The 22,809-nt window shown below is 41.4% G+C and overlaps 1 protein-coding gene across 4 annotated transcripts in view; it reads left to right on the forward strand.

Moving 5' to 3' along the window:
• Positions 1-22,809, forward strand: part of NR5A2 (nuclear receptor subfamily 5 group A member 2) — a 114,818-nt gene that overhangs the window by 23,569 nt on the left and 68,440 nt on the right. For all 4 annotated transcript variants that reach the window (XM_035124043.3, XM_035124042.3, XM_035124047.3 and 1 more), the window contains exons 3-4: positions 652-793; positions 5,306-5,955. In XM_035124043.3, coding sequence (XP_034979934.2) covers positions 652-793; positions 5,306-5,955 — 792 coding nt within the window. The remainder of the gene's footprint in view (positions 1-651; positions 794-5,305; positions 5,956-22,809) is intronic.

Consider the following 22,809-nt stretch of genomic DNA (forward strand, 5'->3'; position numbering starts at 1 on the left):
CCCAACAGAAGGTCTCTGCCCCAGTAAGCTTATGCTCTAAATTTATACAGCTTGAAAACAGAGGGAGAAGTGGGCAAGAATAACAAACCAGGGGGGACAAGGAAGGCATCAGTGAAGATAATGGATAGGAGAAAATGTATTTTGCAAGTAGTTAGGTTTTGCCTCAGTGGAATGTTATTGCCTCAGTGGAAGCTGAGAGATGAGGGGTTAAGCCCAAAGCTTTGTGGAAGAGATGGGTGCAGACAACTCCTCTCTCTTGTACTGGGTGAACAGACTTTTTAAAATTCTGCATCAAATCACTCAAAAATACGAATTCAAACATAATTTTAATTCATACCATAAAATTATAAAGACTTTTTCGGCAAACTGTAGAGGATTGCTAGGGATGCAGTAAGGAAGGCTCACTGAAGCCTGTTATAAATCAATACTAATGCAGACTAGCCCCAGAAAACTTCTGTCTGTGGCCTAAGTGGGTTTCCTATAAGAGACTACATGAAGAAATATGGAATCAAGCCTGCTGCTTCATAAGTGCTCAATTGGCATAATGACGGTAGAGAAGTGAGTTTGGTGGAGGTTTTTGAAATATGGCATAGACCCCAGCACCCCGCCTGTCCATGCAAAACAGGTGAACATTTTGTATCTGTTTTACAGGGGTTCTTTAAACGAACAGTCCAGAACAATAAAAGGTACACATGCATAGAAAATCAAAGCTGCCAGATTGACAAAACTCAAAGGAAGCGTTGCCCTTACTGTCGGTTTCAAAAATGTCTAAGTGTTGGGATGAAGTTGGAAGGTAAGGCAAATAGTTGTTTCTGCATATTTGTAAAACACATAATATGTAACTGCTCTGCAGCATATTTAGAGTTGCTGAATTTCTGTCACTCTGGACTATTCCAAGATTCATGGCTGATCAAAACTATTGTTTCTCGTGGCTCCCTGCATGCAACTTTTGTTTTTAAAGGACTCCCCTATAGCATATGTACAGTAGCTATTGTGCTGGGAGGGTGGTTTAAATGTGTGCATTAGAAATGGCAACTCATAAGTACATATAACTTTACAGTTACAGCATAAGACTGTTGAGTATTCAAGCTAACAGTAAATACAAGAACAAATAAAATTCATTCGTTTAAGCAAACAGAATTAAATAAGAGTAGATATCATAGATTATTTAGGGAGAGTTTAACAGTTCCTACAGCAAGATTTCTAGCCATATATGAGAGTTTTAAAAACACAGCATTAGAGGTCTTGTATACTGGCAATTTTTCTCATGCACAATTGGTCATTCTTAGTTATCAATGGAATTCCTTGCATGGACAGGTTGTGCAACTGAGCAAATCATTAACTAAATAATCATTGAAAGTATGACTAGCATTCAATAGAAAGGGACCCTACTTTTGTTTTACTTTGCTTTCCAATAGAAGTCAATAAATATGAGGAAGTATAAAATATATTGGATTGGATTTAAGGTTTTCCTAGTATAGTTTTCCTAGTATATTTTAATAGTTCACTGAAATTATAGTATTCAACATTAGGAAAGACAGCTGTCTCTTCCCCTTTCTAAATTACTAGTTAGTTTGAGTTCATATCTATTTTAACAAGTCACAAATGCAAGATAAGAATTGCATCATGCTGCATTCTTTTACTCATAGCAAATTACCATTCAAATGTCTGGAAAATTCATTTTACTTCAGAACCAAATGTTAGCTTAAACAGAGATTTTGGGTTCTTCTTTATTTACGTGGCTATGGATGTTGCTGACTCAAAGTTGTGATAGCTATAAGGTATATAGTTTGGCCCCAAAATGAAATTCAGTAATGAGTTTAACAATGGATATTGAGATGCTAACACTTTTGCCATATTTTATTATGATTTTATGATGATCTACTTGGTTATGTCTCAGGTGATAGTGATTGCTAATTTGAAGCAAATGCTATATGAAATTTTTATTAGGGTTGCAGTGCTTCAAATATCAAGAAATGGGATTCAAAATGGCAGAAAACTCTGGCCCTATGTGTTATAATTTAGATATATGATGGATAGAATTTTATTTTATTTGCGGCTGATTTCAAGGTTGATTCTGAATGTAGAATGTATTCAGTGTTCCATTTCACAGCTTTTTAACGGTGGAATCCTGGACATCCTTAGCCTACAATCCTACCTGGGAAAAAGAATGATTAAACTCAGTGGAATTTACTTCTGAGTAGACATGTACATGATTGCACTGTTAGCGTGGAGAATGGAACTTGCATGAGATTTTACTGTACATGATTTTGCCAAGGTTTTAAAAATGGACTAGGCATAATTACTGCATTTTAATACTTCTAAACTTTAACTGACAGTAACCTAAGAGTTTATTAATTTGCGGTGACTAATTTTAATCAGTGGGTCTGACAGTTGAGGCAGACTTGTTTATTTCTGAAGCTATTTAGGTTCCAGCATGAATGTGAAATATTTGTCATGCTGATACTAAGGGGTACCTTTTGATAGCTGAACAGTATGGTACCCTACACTTCCTTCAATACCACAGAAAGGCGCCTTTGGTGCTTTCACAATATGGCATTTGATTTAAAGATAATTGATGGAACAATTCATCAGTTACTCACTTAAACACAAGTAATAAGCAAACTTCCTTCAATTAGTAGACAGCCTTATTTTCGTGCACACAGATCTACAATATGTCCCAACGTACTGCTTACAAAGTGTAGTCCACAAACCACTTGTTTCAGAATACTTCTGCGTAACAGGCAGTTGAGCCTACATTTGTTGCAATCTAGGGGGCTGCAGCAGTCCAGTCTATGGTCCACAGAATATAACATACTGTGTTTCTCCGAAAATAAGACACCATCTTATATTTATTTTTCCTCAAAGAAACCCCCACTATGGCTTATTTTCAAGGGATGTCTTTTTTATTATTATTAAGTCTGGTACAGTTTAACCTACAAGGTTAAACTGCCTATCACTATGGCTTATTTTCGGGGTATGGCTTATATTCCTTGAATGCTTAAAAATCCTGCTTTGGCTTATTTTATGGCTATGTCTTATTTTCGGAGAAACAGGGTAGTAGAGGTAATAGAAGTAATCTTGCCAAATACATGCTCAGAATCTGCATTTTGCAAGATATGACATTAATAGAGGAGCAATACGTGGACAGGAAGAAAGGATGCCCAAGCCATCCACCTCCTTTCCTCGCAACCCCCCCCCCCCCCTAGGTAGGCTTGAATCCTATTTCTCAGCTCAGCTGGAGAGAGAAGTATTTAATGGATTTGCAAAGGAGAATCAGATGTCAGGGGCAGGATTAAGCACCACACTGCTAATTTTCTCTTAAAATATTCCCCTCCCATAACAGTGCTATGAGGGAATACCTCACCCAAAATGTTGTGCATAGACTTGGATGTCAGTTCCCCATCAAATCTTCCCTTTACATATATGCCTATCATATTGCTACATAGTCCAGTTGGCACTGTGCAGCTTACCTGTGGTACCCCTGAAAACACACACATGCATACACAGGGAGAGTCTTGTTTCCGGGCAGGATCAGTGCTTCTGATCTTACAAAAGTACAGCAATCAGAAACTGGCCAATGGTGTTTCATGTCGCACACATTGGAACAATTTGTATAAAAATGGTATACCACTGCAGCCAGTTAATAAACCTTCCAAATCAGGTATGCAGTTTTAGTTGCCTGCAGTCAGAAACAGTTGATGCTTTATTATTATTATTATTATTATTTTTAAATTACCTTGCCACCCTTCTGCTCTTGTATCATAATCCAACTTCCCTTTTGTTACCTGCAGAACGGGAAGAAGAAATGCATGCCCTCACAACTGTAAATGCCCGTGACATTTATATACATGTTTCCTTGATTGTGATACATGGACTTAAATTCTAGTTCATAAATTACAGTTTAGGCTGAAATCATTAATTGTTAACGCCTTTATGATAATGTATAGTCCTCTGTGTACCTAGGACTTCTAATACATTTTTAATGGACCACTAATCCTTAAGATAAAAGCTTAGGAACGTAACCTCCAGCCATCTCAGCATGTCACCAAGCTGTCAGAGGCCTTTCTTGCTATCTAATTGCCATTGGGAAGGGCAGGGATGGTGAGACCCTCTCGCTGCCGCTTTCAAAATATGCTGTGGCAGAGACCACTGCTATGTTCCCTAAGGCAACTGTTGGAGTGGGTTTCCTTGACTTCTTCCCCATCCAAATTCTCTTACAAGCTGAATGGCCTCAGCAGTTGCAGAATCAGCTCATCTCTGGGGTGGGTGACACCTGCCTATATACTGTATAGCCTATTTGGAGAAGCATCTCCAGAAGCTAGGGGTGCAGGGAGACTCAAAAGTGTTCTTAGAATGGCTAAACCCAAACAAAATACTGTTAACACTATTATAGCTGTTATTCGCTCACCCACCCCACAAACATTTCAAACAGCATGGAACCCAAAGGCTTTGAGAATTTAGTTAAGAGCCTCAAAATTGCATCCTCTCTATGGGCTGACGGAGATTTTTTAAAAAAATTACAGATTCCTAGGGCGGCTTACCAAAAGTTAGAATTATAGTAAAGCAAATTGAAAGGAAAACATTAAAACACCACAGAATAAAACAGCAGCATTAAAGCAATCAGCAGACTAAATCAACCCAACACTAATGTACAGAGGATTAGTAAGCTTTGGATAACAAAAAGGTTTCAACCTGAACCAAAAATGTTATTAAGATAGGTGGAGAAACCTGAAGAAGAGCCTCTGTTGAAAATATTAGTATGTGGAAACAAACAGCTTTTTAGATGTCAGAGCCAAGCTGTGAAGGGCTTGGAAAGTAAAACAAACAAACAAACAAACAAACACAGCACTTTTGAATTGAACCCACAAACAATCTGAAAGCCAGTGTAGTTGGTGGATCACAGGTATAATGTGATCATAACACCCGGTCAGAGTTAACAGCTTCACCACTGTAATTTGGACTGATTGCAGTTTCTGAACTGCCTTCAAAAGCAACCCCATGTACAAAGCACTGCACTGGTCTAACCTGGAGGTTACACGGATCACTGAGACCTGAATACTTCCGTTCAGGTAAGTTCACAGCTGGTGCTACAGCAGAAGCTGGTAGAAGATGCTCCATGTGCCAAGGAGACAACCTGTACTTCCGGTGACAAATATGGTCCTTTGAGGGGACGGTCCTCTTCCCCCAAGGCATTTATAGTCTAAAAAGATCCATACTGTATTGCTAAATTAATTTGAATACTGTCATTTGCTTCACAGTCATAATTTAACGCCCGTCATTTTTTCACCTCCCCTTTCAACAGCCGTGAGAGCTGACCGGATGCGTGGGGGTCGAAACAAGTTTGGACCAATGTACAAGAGGGACAGGGCACTGAAGCAGCAGAAGAAAGCTCTCATCCGAGCAAATGGACTCAAGTTGGAAGCCATGACTCAGGTGATTCAAGCAATGCCCACTGACCTAACAATATCCTCTGCGATCCAGAATATCCATTCTGCCTCCAAGGGCCTACCTCTGAACCATACAGCCTTGCCTCCCACAGACTATGACCGAAGCCCCTTTGTAACCTCTCCCATTAGCATGACAATGCCGCCGCATGGCAGCCTGCAAGGCTACCAGACCTACAGTCACTTTCCGAGCCGTGCTATCAAGTCTGAGTACCCCGATCCTTACACTAGCTCTCCTGAGTCGATAATGGGCTACTCTTACATGGATGGTTATCATCAGACAAGCTCGCCAGCAAGTATTCCTCACCTGATACTGGAACTCTTGAAGTGTGAGCCAGATGAGCCAGGGGTCCAGGCAAAGATCATGGCATACTTGCAGCAGGAGCAAGCCAACCGAAGCAAACACGAAAAGCTCAATACCTTTGGGCTTATGTGCAAAATGGCTGACCAAACCCTCTTCTCGATTGTCGAGTGGGCCAGGAGTAGCATCTTCTTCAGAGAACTCAAGGTACGCTTCACACTTGTTTTCTATTGCATTACAATGAAATATAAATATGGTTTGCCGTTTTGCTTGGCATGACTTACATTCACTCACTACTCTTTGGTCAAATGGCACTGTATAAGCTGTGAGCGTGGAGCTGTTCTGCTCATCTGTTATCCTCCCAGCATAAGGTATAAAAAAAGTCAGATCTCTATTCTGCAGATTTCCAGATCAACAAGATTCTGGTGAGCTGGAGTGTCTGTCCAAGGGGGGCTTCTTACAGAGTCTACAGCTGTCTAGTACGACACTTGTGGGAGTGGAGGAGAATGTTTGCTGTGGAAGATAGAAGATGTTCTTCCTTTGCAGGCCTTTGGCATATTTGCATGTTCCTCAGAAACGAGATAATGGGGGGTTTTGTGGGGAGAGGGCTACTGATATTAGAGAAATAGGGAAAAGTCAGACCACTGGTAAGGTATCTTAGCAGAAGCAGGACTGAGAGAAAGGTATCTACGAATCTCAGGGTTTGTTGTGAGCTATGAATGGCTTCAAGTTTGGTCACAGACAGCACAGCTTGCTGAAAGAAAAGCATAAACCAGTCACTTGAGCTAATGCCAATCATTCATAAGACCAGATGGAACAAGTATGGGGGAGTCACTGGGCCCAGTAACTCCTGGGTAGGGCAGGATATATAAACATGTTGCAAAGAGAACCAAAATGCCTCAACTTCTGTGGCTCTGTACAGTTCTGATAAAATGAATATTATTCTGGTTGGCACAGTTTCCAGGAGCCTCTCAGCAAAATACTCCAACAACTTGTAGATATCAAAATAACAATAGGTGTGCTATCTGAGGAAGACATTTTGTGCTTTTGAGCACTCCAGAATGCAATGTTTTCAGGACTGGGGAGTACCCTGCGCTTTGCAAGTATCAAATGTGCATTTACTGTGCAACACACACACACACACACACACACACACACACACACACACACACACACACAAACTGCTAGTGTGTAAAGGCCCTCAGAGTTACATTCCTATAATCTTTAAGAGTGTCAGAGAAAAAGGTCTACTCAAGTTCCTGCCCATAGATAAGCAAAAAGAGTAAGAATAAGAAGTCACTGACAGAACTGAAATGGTCAGCTAATGAAGTGGTCAGCAGTTGGCTTAGGAGGAGTGGAATCAATGCAGAACCCTAGAAAGAAAGGAATAATGTGAGATGTGTTGATGGCAGTTTTGAAGGAGGCCAGAAAGGGGGTTGGGGGGCATTTTTGCAATTCACTGACGATAGGACTAGGAACAATGGAGCTTAAACGCTAGGAAAGCAGCTTTCTTTTGAGCATTAGAAAACAACAATAAACAACAATCACTCTCCTGTGGAAGCAGGTGTCCTGGGAGGTTGTGGAATGTTCTTTCTGAGAGACTTTCAGTGGAAGTTGGAAAATGTTTCTGCCAAATATTGTTCACATATAGCACAACCTGCCCTAGGGAAAAGGGCTAGGAGCAGGGGACTCGTTCTGATTCTAAAAGTCTTCCATTCCCAAGTGTTACTGAGGAGTATGTCACATTTCAAGGGGGAGGATGGGAACGAACAGCAGGATTGTTGCAGCCAGGCCTTGGCTGATCTCACGAGTTCGCATTTATATTGCAGTCGTTGCTTATTGCCGATATGTAGTTTTCTTGTTGGTTTGCACAGCATTCCTGCTCCTGAGAGCTGTTCTACACAGATGCAGAATTATTAATATTAATGATTAACTATTGAATTTATATACCGCCCTATACCAGCAGGTCTCATTGTAGTTCACAATATAAAATCAGAATATAAAACCACAAAGTACATTATAAAAATGAAAACAACAATCCAATAACCACCTCCAACCCATTTTAAAAGGGCATGGGTTGTTTTTTTGTGTTTAGTGACACATTATTTCCAAATTAAAAAATTCCTTCAGTAGCACCTTAAAGACCAACTAAGTTTTTATTTTGGTACGAGCTTTCGTGTACATGCACACTTCTTCAGATACCAAAGTAGATGAAAAGCTATTAAGACATATACTGTATAGTGCAAATCTAAACTAAAAGACATTGTCTTAATAGACAGGTAAAAATAACCAGAAGGACTGAAATCATGTGCAAGAGGCTGGGGAGCTAGAAAGGGCTATCCTGGCACCGAAGGGAGAAGAAGACAGCAGGGAGAGCATTCCACAATTGGGGTGCCACTGCTGAGAAGGTCCTCTTAGACAGCAGGCAACTGCAGACGGTACTTTGATATCTTAAAGCACATATGCACATGTGAAAACAGGCAGTTCTTCAAGAACTCTAGTCTAACCTGGATGTTGCCAGAGCATGGATAACTGATGCAAAGCTATCTCTGTCCAGGTAGAACCACATACAAAATGCCCCCCCCCAATGTTCCTTGCTTGCATGAATTAGCATGCCAAGGAAGATGTCTCTATCTTTGCCCTCTGATATACTAGTTTACTCTGCATAAAGAGGTTTGTTTATTTTCTTACTCACTCACTCAGTTTAAGGCCCATGATCCTTCCACTTACAACTTCAGCTGATTCAATCCAGAGTGATGCCACCTCGGTCTGCACGTTCTGCATCACGTGTAGGCCAGCCATTCACCTTTGCTCTTTCAGTTCCACCCCCTCTCTTTATAGTCTATATATGCTTTTTCTGTTTCCCCTTACTCTCCACAGTTTTCCTTACCATCACAAAATGAGGAAGCTCATCCATGGGCAACTCGTTTGCATGAAGGGATTCTTTTGTGCTTTGCTCTTGAGATGGTAAAGAAAAGACACAGGGATTCATTTCTACCACTTCACACCATACTGTCCCTTCCTGAATATGCCGCTGCCGCTGGGGGAAATGTTGTTCCTTCAACCTATACAGTACTGTGGTTATTGATAAGGCCTCTGTGGTTAAGGGAAAGAAATTGAGCGTCCCTCTGGAATTGCTGTCGTAGAATTTCCCCTTGTATAGAAAAGGCTTTTCCCATACTGCACCAAGACTAGTCCATTCTGCTACTGCTACCACATGGGAGGCCAATGAGAAAATGAAGCAACAATATGGAGGGCTGCACATTTTAGAGGCATTCCTAAGGCAGTGCTGCAGCCAAGCTGGCCTTGGTCCTAATCAGTCGATTGCCTGTGAATCCTGTTTGCTGCTTAGAGTAGTTATGGGGAAGAAAACTCTTTATAAGCAAATAAGGGACATATGTAACAAATATTTACAGAGTAAAGGTAAAGGGACCCCTGACCATTAGGTCCAGTCATGACCGACTCTGGGGTTGCGGTGCTCATCTTGCTTTACTGGCCAATGGAGCCGGCGTACAGCTTCCAGGTCATGTGGCCAGCATGACTAAGCTGCTTCTGGCGAACCAGAGCAGCACACAGAAACGGCGTTTACCTTCCCGCTGTAGAGGTACCTATTTATCTACTTGCACTTTGACGTGTTTTTGAACAGCTAGGTTGGCAGGAGCTGGGACCAAGCAACGTGAGCTCACCCCGTCGTGGGGATTTGAACCACCGACCTTCTGATTGGCAAGCCCAAGGCTCAGTGGTTTAACCCACAGCGCCACCCGAGAGTAGAGAGGTCTTATTCAAGATGCCAGCCAGTCAGATATGCCCTTTTTACATTACTCCATTCCATCCCCCTTTTTTTCATGCTACGTCCTCCAGCAAACACTAAGCATTCCACACACACTGATTATGCTCAGTCCTCAATGGGCTATTTGTGTGTGCATTGGGTGGTGCCCTTTTTTTCCCAAGCCTGCTGCAAATGGCATTCAAGGTGCCATTTCCACTCCATAAGATCACACACTCAGAGAATGTGATCACTCCTTGTTTGGTTTCAAAAGTTTTATTGGGGGAATTCCCATGATTTCAGCAAGCCTTAAACACACATGGTTCTGTGAATATTCTGGTAAATGTTTAACTTGCATATTTTCATGAGCGTGCAGATGTTGGATGTGTTGTGCCCAATTCTGTTTTCCTCGGGAACTCATAGCGTGCAGTTTATTTAGTGCAAACAATGCAACAATCGGCATCAAGTTGTAGCATACACTTCTGGTCGTCATTCTATCTCATGCTCTATGCCAGAGGACTTGAGAAACATATAACAAATCTTGAGTGAGAAACCAGAAAATTGTTCTGGGCACAGTCCATACCGGACTGTCTTATAGCCCTCCATCGTTTCAAAGAGGCTTGTGCAAGAAACATACTGCAGGATTACACCCTTATTTCTTGCCTCTCCCTACTGTGGCAACATTGTGGTTGTAGAGTGAGTTATACCATAAATAAAGCAATAAAATATTAGTGGGCATTAAAACACATAGCAATGTGGATGTGTGATGTTAATTAGTTTAGACCTGCTCCTCAGAATCTCCATGTCTAGGGGGAATCTACTGCTGGCTAACAGATGCAAGGGACAAGAGGGTGTGACTGTTCCCTTCCACACCACCCTTGTAAGCTTTCACAGGAGCATTTGGCTGGACACTGTTAGAAAACGAAGGCTGGTCTCTACAGAGCTTTCATAAAATCACAGCATTTTAGTTGGGAGGGACCTTAGAGCTCATCTAGTTCAACCCCTTGCTCAACTGATCTGATCTACAGAACTCTTGTTATTAAGTATTTGTGCCTAAAAATACACTGCTTTATTATATGGAAGGCATGGTCTTTCAAAGGTTATAAAGGAATTCATAAAAGAATGTGAATGTTATGTGTATATTGTACTGAAGCAAAATTAGGAGTCCCTGAGCCAAAGCTGTCTTGCTGAAAAATGCCACCAGGCTCCAAAAAAAGGGAGCAGTTGTAATGTTTTATATAATGCTTTTGGAGCACTGAAAGTAAACTGTACATCAGTCCCAGAGCAAGCATGGCTAGTGGCCAGGGATGATAGGAGCTCTAATTCAGCAGCATCTGGAGAGCCAAAAGTTCTCCATGTCTGACATACATCATAATTGCACTGCAGTTATTAAACAGGCCCTGATGCCTATTTCTTATGCATACAAGAGTTGACAAAATAACAGAATGTTGGGAAGTGGCTAATAATAATAATAATAATAATAATAATAATAATAATAATAATAGAAGTCTCATTGCTTTTGGTGGGTCCACTCTAAGTATGACTAAGTATGGGGAGTGGGTGGCGCTGTGGTCTAAACCGAGCCTCTTGGGCTTGCTGATCAGAAGGTCAGTGGTTCGAATCCACGTGATGGGGTGACCTCCCGTTGCTCTGTCCCGGCTTCTGCCAACCTAGCAGTTCAAAAGCATACCAGTGCAAGTACGTAAATAGGTACCGCTGTGGTGGGAAGTTCAAACGGCATTACCATGCACTCTGGTTTCCGTCATGGTGTTCTATTGTGCCAGAAGTGGTTTAGTCATGCTGACCACATGACCCAGAAAGCTGTCTGTGGACAAACACCAGCTCCCTTGGCCTGAAGCAAGATGAGCGCCACCCCATAGTCATCTTTGACTGGACTTAACTGTCCAGGGGTCCTTTACCTTTTAATCCTAACCCCATTTATCACAGTGTAAGCCCCACTGAACTCGGGAGGACTTACTACTTAGAATTGCACTGTAAGTCTGGATCCAATCCCATATATAGAGTTGTCACCATGAATGTATTCATTTATACAATTATTTTTGTTTGTGGTGCCAGGTGAGAGATTTGTCCAGGCCTTTTAGAACTTTAAAATGGTTTTGTTTTGAATGCTGGGTTTTTACAGCCTGCTGTGATCTCTTTGTACATGGTTTTATTGCATTTTTCTGTTTTGTGTGGAAGATGCTCTGGAAGCTGTAGCTGAAGAGCAGCTAACAAACGATGAAGCCTGTGTGCATAGCACCTTACAGTGTAAGTCAAAAAGGTGCTTATCTTGATTTCTTGTATTAGGTGGCTAGGAGCTTCTAATTCAAGTTTGGCCAGAAAGCAAAAGCAGATGGGGAATAGGTACTGCTGTAGCAAATTTATTCATTTTACATCCACCTTCCTTCAAGGCAGTGTACCCACAGCTGCCAGGCAATCCACAGTCCTCTCAGAAAATGGGATGTAGGAGCACAGAAAGCTGTCTTGTGCCAAGTCAGGCCATTGGTCCATCTAGCTGAAACGGGGACCTTCTGCCTGCTCCATCACTGAGGCCAAATCAGTGCCACCGAGAGATGCTTTCTGGCACCAAGTTGTCAACCTACCAGGGTGAAGGGGAAGCAGAGGAGCAACAAAATCCCTCCCACCTCTTGGTAGAATATTATGTGCGACTAACTTAGCAAGTGGTTAGAAGTACAATCCAGTATGTTGCCTCCAGAAGCAGGCCAAGACACTTGGGTGTCTTGAGGCAACGTCCATATTGGCATTCCATGATGCTAAATGTATCTTAATATCCAAAATAATCAGCATTTTGTTGCCCTTTAATGGTATCCCAAAATCTGCTGCATGGGTAGTCTGTTTCATCCCACTGTGGTGGGTGGTCATCTGTAATCCCCTCACATTCCTTGTCACAACATGGTTCTGGTGTCATTATTGCTATGACCACATTTTATTCCCTTTTCTTGCCACAGTGTAATAAACACTAGGATTGTACCATTAAGACAGCAAAGCTATTACCCATCCTGGCTGCTATTGTAGTCCAGTAACATCCAGAGGTGCTGAGGTGTGTGAGAGAGAGATACAGATTTCCCTATCCCAGAATAATAAAAGCAGAATAATATAGCATTTGTGTCAAGGAAACAACAGGTTGAGTGGGTAAATTTAGTAGGAAAAAATGTTTGGCCAGATGGACAGACATGCTTTTAGCAAAACTTTTATTTACTGCAGTGTTGCTCCTTTCAATGTTGCTCCTAGCAACTGGAATGATACTAAAAGCTTTCTTCATTGACATGAAGGCAGCAATCCTATGCTTCTGTGTCAAGGAGCAAGTCCCACGGAACACAGTGAGGCTTACTTCTAAATAAACACACAGAGAGTCAAGCTACCTAGGAGAGAAGTGATCTGCTTCCAACTAAATCTGGCTCGCTCATTTGGTGAAGGAAAAGTTTCTTTGAAAATGTGTTGCTAAATAAAAATCTTGGATGAAGTTCGCTTAATGATTTTTTTTTAAAAAAAAACCAACAAAACCAACTAGGGTAACAATAAACACAGGAAATATACATGAATAAAGTGTTCTGAAAAGTCAAGCCACAAGTCTTTAACGACTATAAATACCACCTAAGCTAGGTCACTATTATTAGCAAAGGTTGAACAAAAGAAGAGGTCCAGAAATAGATACGGTGGCCTGAGTTAAGGGATGGTATGAAATGTCTTGTTTAACCTTACGCAGATATTGTTGCCATAGCATAGGAAATGGTTTTTGCTGGCTCATGTGTTCTGTGGGGATGAAGGATGTTTCCATGTTGTCTGTTTGCCAAGGAAATTCCTTAACAGGCCTGTTTGCTAAACAGAGGAAATATCAGCCTACTGGGGTGTCGCTGGACGCGATGGGAACATCTATCTTCATTCTGTTGCTGGCTGTGATCAGTTTGGGCTGCAGGCTTGTACGGGCGACTCTATATTTATAGTGACAGTGAGCATTTATGTTGCACATCTGAGTGTTCAAAGTCAGTGGTGTAAAATAGAGAAAAATCTCTTCCAGGTATTGTTGCTCTTGGTCCTTTAACCACCTCGCCGTCCCATTTAGCACCATCTGCTGTCATCCTTCTTCTTTAAAGAAACAGGTGTGATGTAAACATGCCCTCTGTTTCTGATGTCCAGGCTGTGAGTGCCATAGAATCATAGAACGGTAGAGTTGGAAGGAACCACAAGGGTCATTTAGTCCAGCCACCTGCAAGTAGTTTATATAGCCAAAAGGGCTATATAAACTACTCTCAAGAGGAAGGTATTGGTGGCCAAAGGGGTCTCCCTCCTGCAAGGTTTGCGGAAGTACAAATGATCTGGGGGTGGGGTGGGGTGGAGCGGGGAGGGGAGCCTAAGGGAGGAAGGACTCCTAAAAACAGTTCAGTGAGGTTTGAGCATGCTCATTTGCTGATTGACTGTTGGAGCAAAAGAAGGAAAACTTCAGAGGAGGGATGGAGTGGAGATGCTAGCAGTCATGAACAGCAGCATTCCACACCAAATCATTTAGTTGCAGGACCCACTTGTAAAAAGCCTCTGAGTATATATATGCCAAATTCCTTTCTCTCCTTCCTGACCAATTGAAGCCCCCCCCCTCCCCACACACTTAGAAGGAATAGATTTTCTAACAGTTTTTGTCATTGACAGCCTAATACAAAATGATGTTTATGCTGCATAAGTTTGTATCCAAGCTTGTTATGTATTTGAAGGACACATTGGAGAAGGATGTGTTTATTCTCTTCTATTAGCACACATTTACACATTGGAATATTGTTTCAAACAAAAACCTAGCTTCCAATCTATTAAAAAAAAAAGATACAGACCATCCCAGCAGGGTAATAAAGTTTTCCTGTGTTCCAATAATAAAGCCTGTCCATTCCGTACCAGCAGTTTCCAGTTCCTTTGTGGCTGGACAGCTTGGGAAGACGAACTCACTCCTAAGTAGCCAACCTGCAGTATCAGTGAGGGAGTCGGAAACAGATGTTCACCAGGCTGTACAATTTGTTGTCACTGTCAATATTACGTGGCACTTTTCCCAACGGAAATTGTTTGTGGATGGAAAAGAATGCAACGGTGGGGGCATGAGGGGGGGGCATGTCAAAAAGGGCTTGTATTTCTTCTGCTAGGTGTAAAGCTCTTTTTAAGGGAAAATGATTACATGGGAACAGACCTTAATATGCTGTGGACAGGTAGCTTAGATTTCATTAAAATTTAGCATCTGTTCTGCCAAATTCGCCAATATGTTTGCGTACAACTTTTTCTGTTCTCAGAAGTACTGTATTATGAAATATCAGAATATAGCCAGAGTTAAATGTGTTTCAATCTGAATTATTCCAGTTGAAGAGATTTTGAGCATGAGGATAAATCAACTTGATTTCTTAAAAAATGATTTAACTGTGGCAACGTCATGTCCAATATGTTTAAAAAGACAAGAGATTGGGGGCAGGGAACCTTATATCCATTTTAAAACTGCAAAAGAATAATTGTTTTAATGTATTTTTAAAGACACTTTCATAACATAAAGTTTGTGTTGTTTTTTAAAAACCAATTCGATTTAAATGTTTGGCCAGAGCAAAAGAGCCAATCTTATTCCAGGTATCATGAGCGGTATTAAAGATATGCATACACTTTGCTAAAATGCTTTTAGAGTTTTTAAATATCTTTTCCCCGAAACTCCCTAATATATTTAGTTGTGGAACAGATGCAGAAAACCGCCTAGAAAGCTGACTATACCATTTTAATATTCATAAGTATTATTAAAAAGATACATAATATGATCCATGATAAAGGATCTAGATATAATTCTCATGCAATCATATAATTCTTCTGTAATTTCCCATTATCAAACCATTATGCTTATATGTAAGTTAGTTCAACAAAAGTGTTTGGACATTAAACATTGTGTTTAATTTGACTAAAAAAATTCACCTTGAATCAAATACTTTTAGTCTAGCGTAATTCAGTTGCCAATCAGATTTTAAAACAAGATTGTATGTAGCTGACCTTGTTTGTTCCCATGAATATAATATCTGTTTGGGTCTTCAACATAATGATGTCTCAGAAATAAACATGAAGCTTAAAGAAGATTTAGCTATAATTACAAAGTTGTAGTCTGAGTAAAATCATTGTTAAGCCACAAAACAATAGTTGGATCTATTCCTTTTTTTAAAAAAAGGCATTTATATTTCAGTAATGGTTTTTTTTAAGGTATCACCAGCCACATAATTAGCATTACTTTTTAGCAATGTTTAGTATAGGATGTTTGAAATGCTTTTGTCAAAACACAGAAGAAATTGATCTTCAATATATAAGATTTTTTAAACTGCCACATCATTCCTTTTCAAGGGTTCATTGGGTTTCCAGAAACCTTTATAACATTAGACATAATCTCAAGGCATATTGTTAACAGTAAACGGTAGTTTCATTAAACGATTTCCTTTAGACAGCCAGTTTCCCTGCTTCACTTTCTGTTTTCATTTGTGGTAAGAACAGAATAAATAAATGCTGTACCTAGACATTGGCAAAATAACTCTCTAAAAGAGTATGTGAATGTAATCTGGTAAAGATAGAACGCCGGCTTCCCTCAAACCACCATTTTGCAAATCAGGTTCCAGCTTTGGGAAATATATACAATCTCCTCCTCCTTTCTCCACAGCAAATTTCTGCACCTTACCTGTTCAGCATTAACCAGCATGCAGTTGTACATAGTTAAAGCTAACAAAGTTTTCTCATAACTATAGTCTGAAAATGTACTTCAAACCATAGCTTCAAATTCTGATTTACAAAAGAACCATGGTTAGTGTTGGTGTGCAAGTAACTCTAAACCTTGGTTATTGTTGACAAAGGAAGAGGGGGGATAATTTTCTTTAGGGATGGTAGAGGTAGAAGAATTCATCTCTGAGGCTGACTCCTGATTTACAAACCATGGGGAGTTGATGTTACATCTGTACCAAATCTCGGCTACTGACAGTCTTTCAAACTACAGATGCAACCCAGTGAGACTTAATTTGGTTTGAACTATCTTGAAACCCATTCCTAAATACTCGTAGTTGAGTATCTGCCAGAGACACTCATGTAGTATCAATACAATATTGGTGTATTATTGTCACGATTCCAGTCAGCACTGGGTGGCTCAGTATGATTGTTGTCACACTCAGAACTGCTCTGGGGCAACATTAAGCCCTATACTTTGGAATGGGCTAATTGGATTTCAAGTTGGAACCAAACTCAGGTTAGCTGTCACAACCTTTTATACATTTCATTGTAGGCAAGGATTTCTTAGACTAGCCGAATAGACAGGAGGAAAACCTCACCTCCCATCTCACTTTTTGGTTCTTACCTGCCTACATGTTGTTGGGGGTAGGGAGCAGATCTCTTGCTTTGCTCTGATTTTAGAATGCTATTTTCACAGCGATTTGCAGTGTGATTCTAATCATGTCTGCTCAGGATTAAGTCCCAGTGAATTCAGTAGGACTTGCTTTCAGTGGAAAGTGCAACCACTTTCCACGCAAACACTCATTTTTCGCTCCAAAGAATCATAGAATGGTAGAGTTGGAAGGGGTCACAAGGGTCATCTAGTCCAGCTCCCTGCAATGCAGGAATCTTTTGCCTAACGTGGGGCTCAAGCCCTCAATCCTGAGATTAAGCGTCTCATGCTCTATTAGCTTGAGCTATCCTGAGTTCAGAGAAGGGGAGATGATTACTTCACAGCCAATCAGAGTGGGAGGAGCGAGGAGCCCTGCAGACTTTTGGAACTGCTCTGCAAAGCCAGCAACTCACACATTTTGATTTGTAACTCGGTTTATGGAAGGGTTAGTGACATGCATTCATTCATTCATTAAAAAAAAAAAAAGCAAGCTCAGACTCTGGGGCTGCTTGCGGGCATGGGCCCTAGTGCAGTTGCTCTAATCGTACCATGGATACCAGTAATTCAGCCTTGAGTTAGTTGGATTCAACCCTATATTTGAAATTACTCATTTCTTGTCATGCAATTTTAATTGTCATAAGGCCCTGTGAGAGCCAAACTGAGTGCAAAGTCATTAGAATACATAATAACAGGCAGATATGTCTTTACACTGAAGTGTTTCATGGCCAAGCTAGACACAATGTTGGAGAACTGCAACCACATCTCTCATGCATTCATTCAAATGAAGCTGGGGGAGGAGTGTTACTGTTTTCCCAATGATATTTTCCTGATGTAAATATTCCTTTTCTCAATCTCACCCCACCCCAGGAGAGGGGCAGCCCTACCTTCATGCAGAATGAAGCAGTTGCTTCAGGGGGGCAATTTGGGTGTCCTGTAGAGTGCAGCGAATTGTTCGTTATTTAATTGATTGGGTCTGGATTTTATTGTCAGGATGGGGAAGAAGCATTTGTGGGATTAGGTGCCAAAATAACTTTGCATGCCTTGGACATTATGTGCCTTAGTGGGAGAGGGGTACCCTTTGTTGCACTGCCCCAGGTGGAACAATGTCTTGGAATTGGCCCTGCTTGGAAGCTGGTATTTGTAGTATTCAGGAAAATATATGGGTACACATACAGCCAGGGGCGTAGCAAGGGTTGTGTTGGAGGTGGGCCGCCCCAGGTGCCACCCTAGAGGGGGGTGACACTCGCCGCGCCCCCCGCGACTCCCAAGCCACGCCACACCGCTTGGTAAAAAGCCTCCCTGGCCCACCCCTCGCCTCTGCGGCTATGCCCAGCAGGAAGGAAGAAGCAAAGTGTGCGCCAATAGAGCAGGTGACGAGCGAGCAAGCCAGCCGCCACTGTGCCGAGAGAGGCTTTTTACCAGGAGGCTGGAGGCTGGCAGGGAAAAGCGTCCCCTTCTACCCACCCACTGCTCCCAGCTCCGGCACCCCACTATGTAGCACACATGCGTCGATGCGTCACTGAGTAGCAATGCATGTGTCGTACGTAGCAACACTGCGCATGCGTACTATGTAGCGCCGCCCCGCCCCCGGGTGCGCATCACGTTTGCCGCTCCCGGTGCCCGAGCGGCTTCCTACGCCAGTGCATACAGCTTCCCTAGCAGGGATAATTTACACTGAAATAACAACATAGGAAGAAAGAGTCAAATTCTGTGGTTCTAAGGGAATCAGGGGAGGCAAAAAATATGAGATCTAATCATGGATGTCCAACATCTCATCTAGTTTGACCCTCACTGTAAATGTTCACAGGTGTCTCAGAATAAAGTTGAACAGTTACATTCAGGAATCGAGCTTCATCATCATTCACTGGATTGTAAAGGCAGATAATAATTTATGAAAAGGGGGAAAATTAAATATCCATACCAGACAAGCCATTAAGTCACTGCAGGAGTGAGGGTGGATTGTAATAGGCCTTGTTCTTTCATCTGCACCCAGCAGAGAAACCCTGAATGCACAAAACAGCTGGGACATGTCATGTGTACAACTTGAGCTGATGAATTGAAATAATAAATTCATTCTAATTAAGGTTTGGTTCTTTCCAATTGACTATTTCCTGTAGTTGAAAGCCACAGCTTTATACGCTATGCGTTTTCAAATCAGGATTGTAGTGTATATTACATTTTTTTATTGTACAAATATCGTTGTCAGCGAAGTTGTTTCTCAATGTCTACTGCCCTGTGTTCTTTGGGAAAATGATAGCTTTAAATTATTGTGAATTAGAACTTCTTCCTATCCATTGCAGTTATTTTCCGTTTTCAGAATGGGGATGACACAACAAAATAACACTCTGAATTGTATTGCTACACCAATTTGCTCTTTATTATATTAGTTTTCCACATTAAAGCAGTTGTTGCATCATTTTTGAAAAAAAAAATCCTGCCCTACTCTGCAAACATGTAGTTTTGAAATGGAAGGTAGAAGCAAACAAAGTTTGTTTAGGCAAACATTTTATATTTCCTTGAAAATAGGGCATGGGCAAACTCTGTCCATCATAAGTGTTTTAATTATTTAGGATGAGTGCCTGAAAAATGAACAGTCCATGAAAATTATGATTATAACCCTGAACACAGTTCTAGTTCACAGTTTATAGCATAAATACAGTATTTTTTCCGTCTATAAGATGCCCCCATGTATAAGACACCCCCCTATTTTTGGGGACTCAGATTTAAGAAAATGGGGGGAGATATATCCGTGTATAAGATGCCCCCCCCCATTTTCGACATTATTTTTTAGGGAGGAAATCTAGTCTTATACACTGAAAAATATGGTAATCTTTTTTAAACATACACAAACACGCATCAGAATTTGCCCACTGCTGATCTTTGAGATTTCATGCAATCCAACTCTACTTATTTACCATGGACGTTCCTTGTTCTTTTGGTACATGACTGGAAAATAACTCTTCCAGTTTGGTTGGCATTCTGCTTTTGGAGCAGGTGTTAGTCATGTATCTCCAAAATGTTGCTAGTGTGCACTGAAATGCTGTAGAATACTTTGCCAGATTTCAGCGCCTCCTCCAGGGACCCAGAATTAAAATTTCTAAATGATGGGAAGGGGTACATTTTGACACGTGTTGACTCTAGTGCACATTCATGGAATCGGTGATGAGAAGCTCGTACTCCTCCAGATGTTGTCACACTCGTTCCTATCAGCACCAGGTAGCTCAGCCAACATTTTGGTATTGTGGGAACTGTATTCCAACAACATCTGGAGGACCACGTTCCCCACCCCTGATGTAAATGCATGCCCACCTGGATGACTTACAGAAAAATAGCACATATATTAAAACCAACGTAAAAGCTAAAAACATACTTGTATTTATATAAAAGCAGGACTAACACCTCCCACTCACCGAAGAAGGCCACAGATAATTTAAGGCCCCAACGCTAGGTGGAAAAGAAACATTTCTGCCTTGCCTTGACTGTGATGTTACCAAGCATGTCTCCCTGGGAGAGCATTCCGTAAGTGGGGAGCCACTACTGAGAAGGACCATTCTCATGTTGCTGAACTTGCATGAGTTGCAGCTGTTATTAAACAAAGGCAATGTAGAGTGGAGGAATAAGAACCGGTGTGTAACACAGTAGCATGTGGGTGGGTGCCTCAGGCCAGCGTGGTGGTGTGGGTAAGAGCGGTGGACTCGTAATCTGGTGAACCCGGTTCGCTTCCCCGCTCCTCCACATGCAGCTGCTGGGTGACCTTGGGCCAGTCACACTTCTCTGAAGTCTCTCAGCCTCACTCACCTCAGAGTGTTTCTTGTCGGATAGGAAGGGAAAGGAGGTTGTTAGCCGCTTTGAGACTCCTTAAGGAGAGTGAAAGGTGGGATATCAAGTCCAAACTCTTCTTGGTGAGGCTAGGCGTGTGTTAACAAAGTAGATTAGATTTTCACCTGTGAGATGTTTCTAGATAAAAGATTGAAATGGGAGTGGATGGGGGAGTTTAAAACTATTTGTACTATTGTCCCTCTTTGTACATAAGATAAAAAAAGGACACAAAGAAGTTGCCCCCTCCCCGTTTGTTAAGTGTACAAGATTATATGTTGAGAAACAGACTTCCTAGCTGTATTGATTGAGTGGGTGGGAGGCTTTAGAAAAGGGGAAATTTTCAGTTCTTATCTAATATCGCTTTGTAACCCCTCAAGTTAGCCACAGAGCCCTGAGTCTCCTCTTTTGATCTCTGGCGATATTTTTCTCTGTTATGTCATAGAGGTCACCTGGCTCATGTGTGACAAACTGCCTGCATAAGTCACAGTGCCAGTGGCAGAGATTTGTAACCATGTCCCTGGTCCATTGCCTTTGAATTATTTCGCAGGCCCTCTGCTTTACATTTGCACTCTGTCGGAAGATGAACAAGGGAAGGGAGTAAAATCAAGGGCAGGGTCTCATCCTGAAGGACAAGGGGAAACAGGTGGAAGGTTAATGGCCCTGGAGCGTATCCACAAGCCTCTCAGGCTTGATATATGGGCCTCGGGCCTAAAACAGGCATTGGCTTTCAAAGATATATTATTTCATTTGAGGAGAGACATTCTGGAGATCCTGCATTTGTCTGCTGATAGATGATCCTCTGTCCACAATTGGTTATGGCGTGTGAGTTTTCCTTGGGCCTGCTCCCGTACATAAAATTTTTGCTGAGCTCTCCAACCTTTCACATGCCTTTAAGAATGGGACGCGTGCGGGTCTTCTGGCAGGCTGCAGGCTGGATTTTTGCTGCTGCTATTTTAGTCATTTCTTTTGAACAGCTAAGGCAAGTTTGGGAGGAGGGAGAGAGGGATGAAAGGCACTTCTGTTCATTCATACATAACTTGATAAGGGGCGGCCTTGCAAAAGGAAAACAGAAACAATGTTAGGAATCAATTTTGTGTGTGTGTGTGCACGCGCGCAAGGGGGGAAAGGAATCTTAATAAAAGGCTTTATAGTGACCATAGCCTGCATAACGATGCACATAGCAAAGTAACATTTTGGATTTTTTAAGAACAAGAGAACCTCCTACAGATTTGACAAATACTATCACTGTTGTATGGGATTTTATTGTTACTCTTATTTTGATATGTGGCAGTTCAGAACAGAATAAAAAGAATCCTGATGCCAGAAACTGGTTAACAGAAAATGCCTTCTTTTTTCCTTTTTTGAGCCCACTGAAACTTAAATCCTGTATGTGTACACTTGAAAATAAATCTCACTGGTTTCAGCAGAATTCAGTTCTTTGTTTTTATGTGTCCTTAGCTATACAGATGCAAATCCACAGTAATTTTATTTGCCACTGGCAGCATTTAAATATGCCTCCCTGCAACACCCTCTTTCATTCCCTCCCCCTAATTCTACTCCCCCAATGGACAGATATTTAATATTTCTACATTTTTGTTGGTCTAAATAAGTAAATAATAGTACACATTACCAACACCTTTTTTCTATAAGAAAAGCTCTGGTTAGCACCATTGAGAGGAATGGGGAATCACTTAACAAGGAACTGTGATTCAAGTGCTCATACCTGAACACAATTGAGAATACAATTGCAAATCATTTGCACCTTGTTTTATCCATTTCTGTCATCCACCAACAGGATTTTCCCACAGCTACTTTTAAGACTGGGATGTAAAATGAAGCATGGACATTTTCACAGCCTCCAGGCACTTAACACACATCCTTTCAATAATTCTTACAACAACCTTTCTTAGGTGGGAAGAGGGCATATAGCTCAGTGGCAGAGCACATGCTTCACAAGCAAACAGACCCAGGTTCAGCCTTTAAGAGATGTTAAGTAGCTAGGCCAGCAAAGACCCATCCCTGAAACCCTTGTGGCCAATATGAAATAATATTTGGCTGGATGGACCCAATGGTGTGGTTGTATGTTTCTTGG

Source organism: Zootoca vivipara, chromosome 7 (assembly GCF_965207765.1).
Source record: "Zootoca vivipara chromosome 7, rZooViv2.hap1.1, whole genome shotgun sequence".
NCBI classification, from domain to species: Eukaryota; Metazoa; Chordata; class Lepidosauria; order Squamata; family Lacertidae; genus Zootoca; species Zootoca vivipara.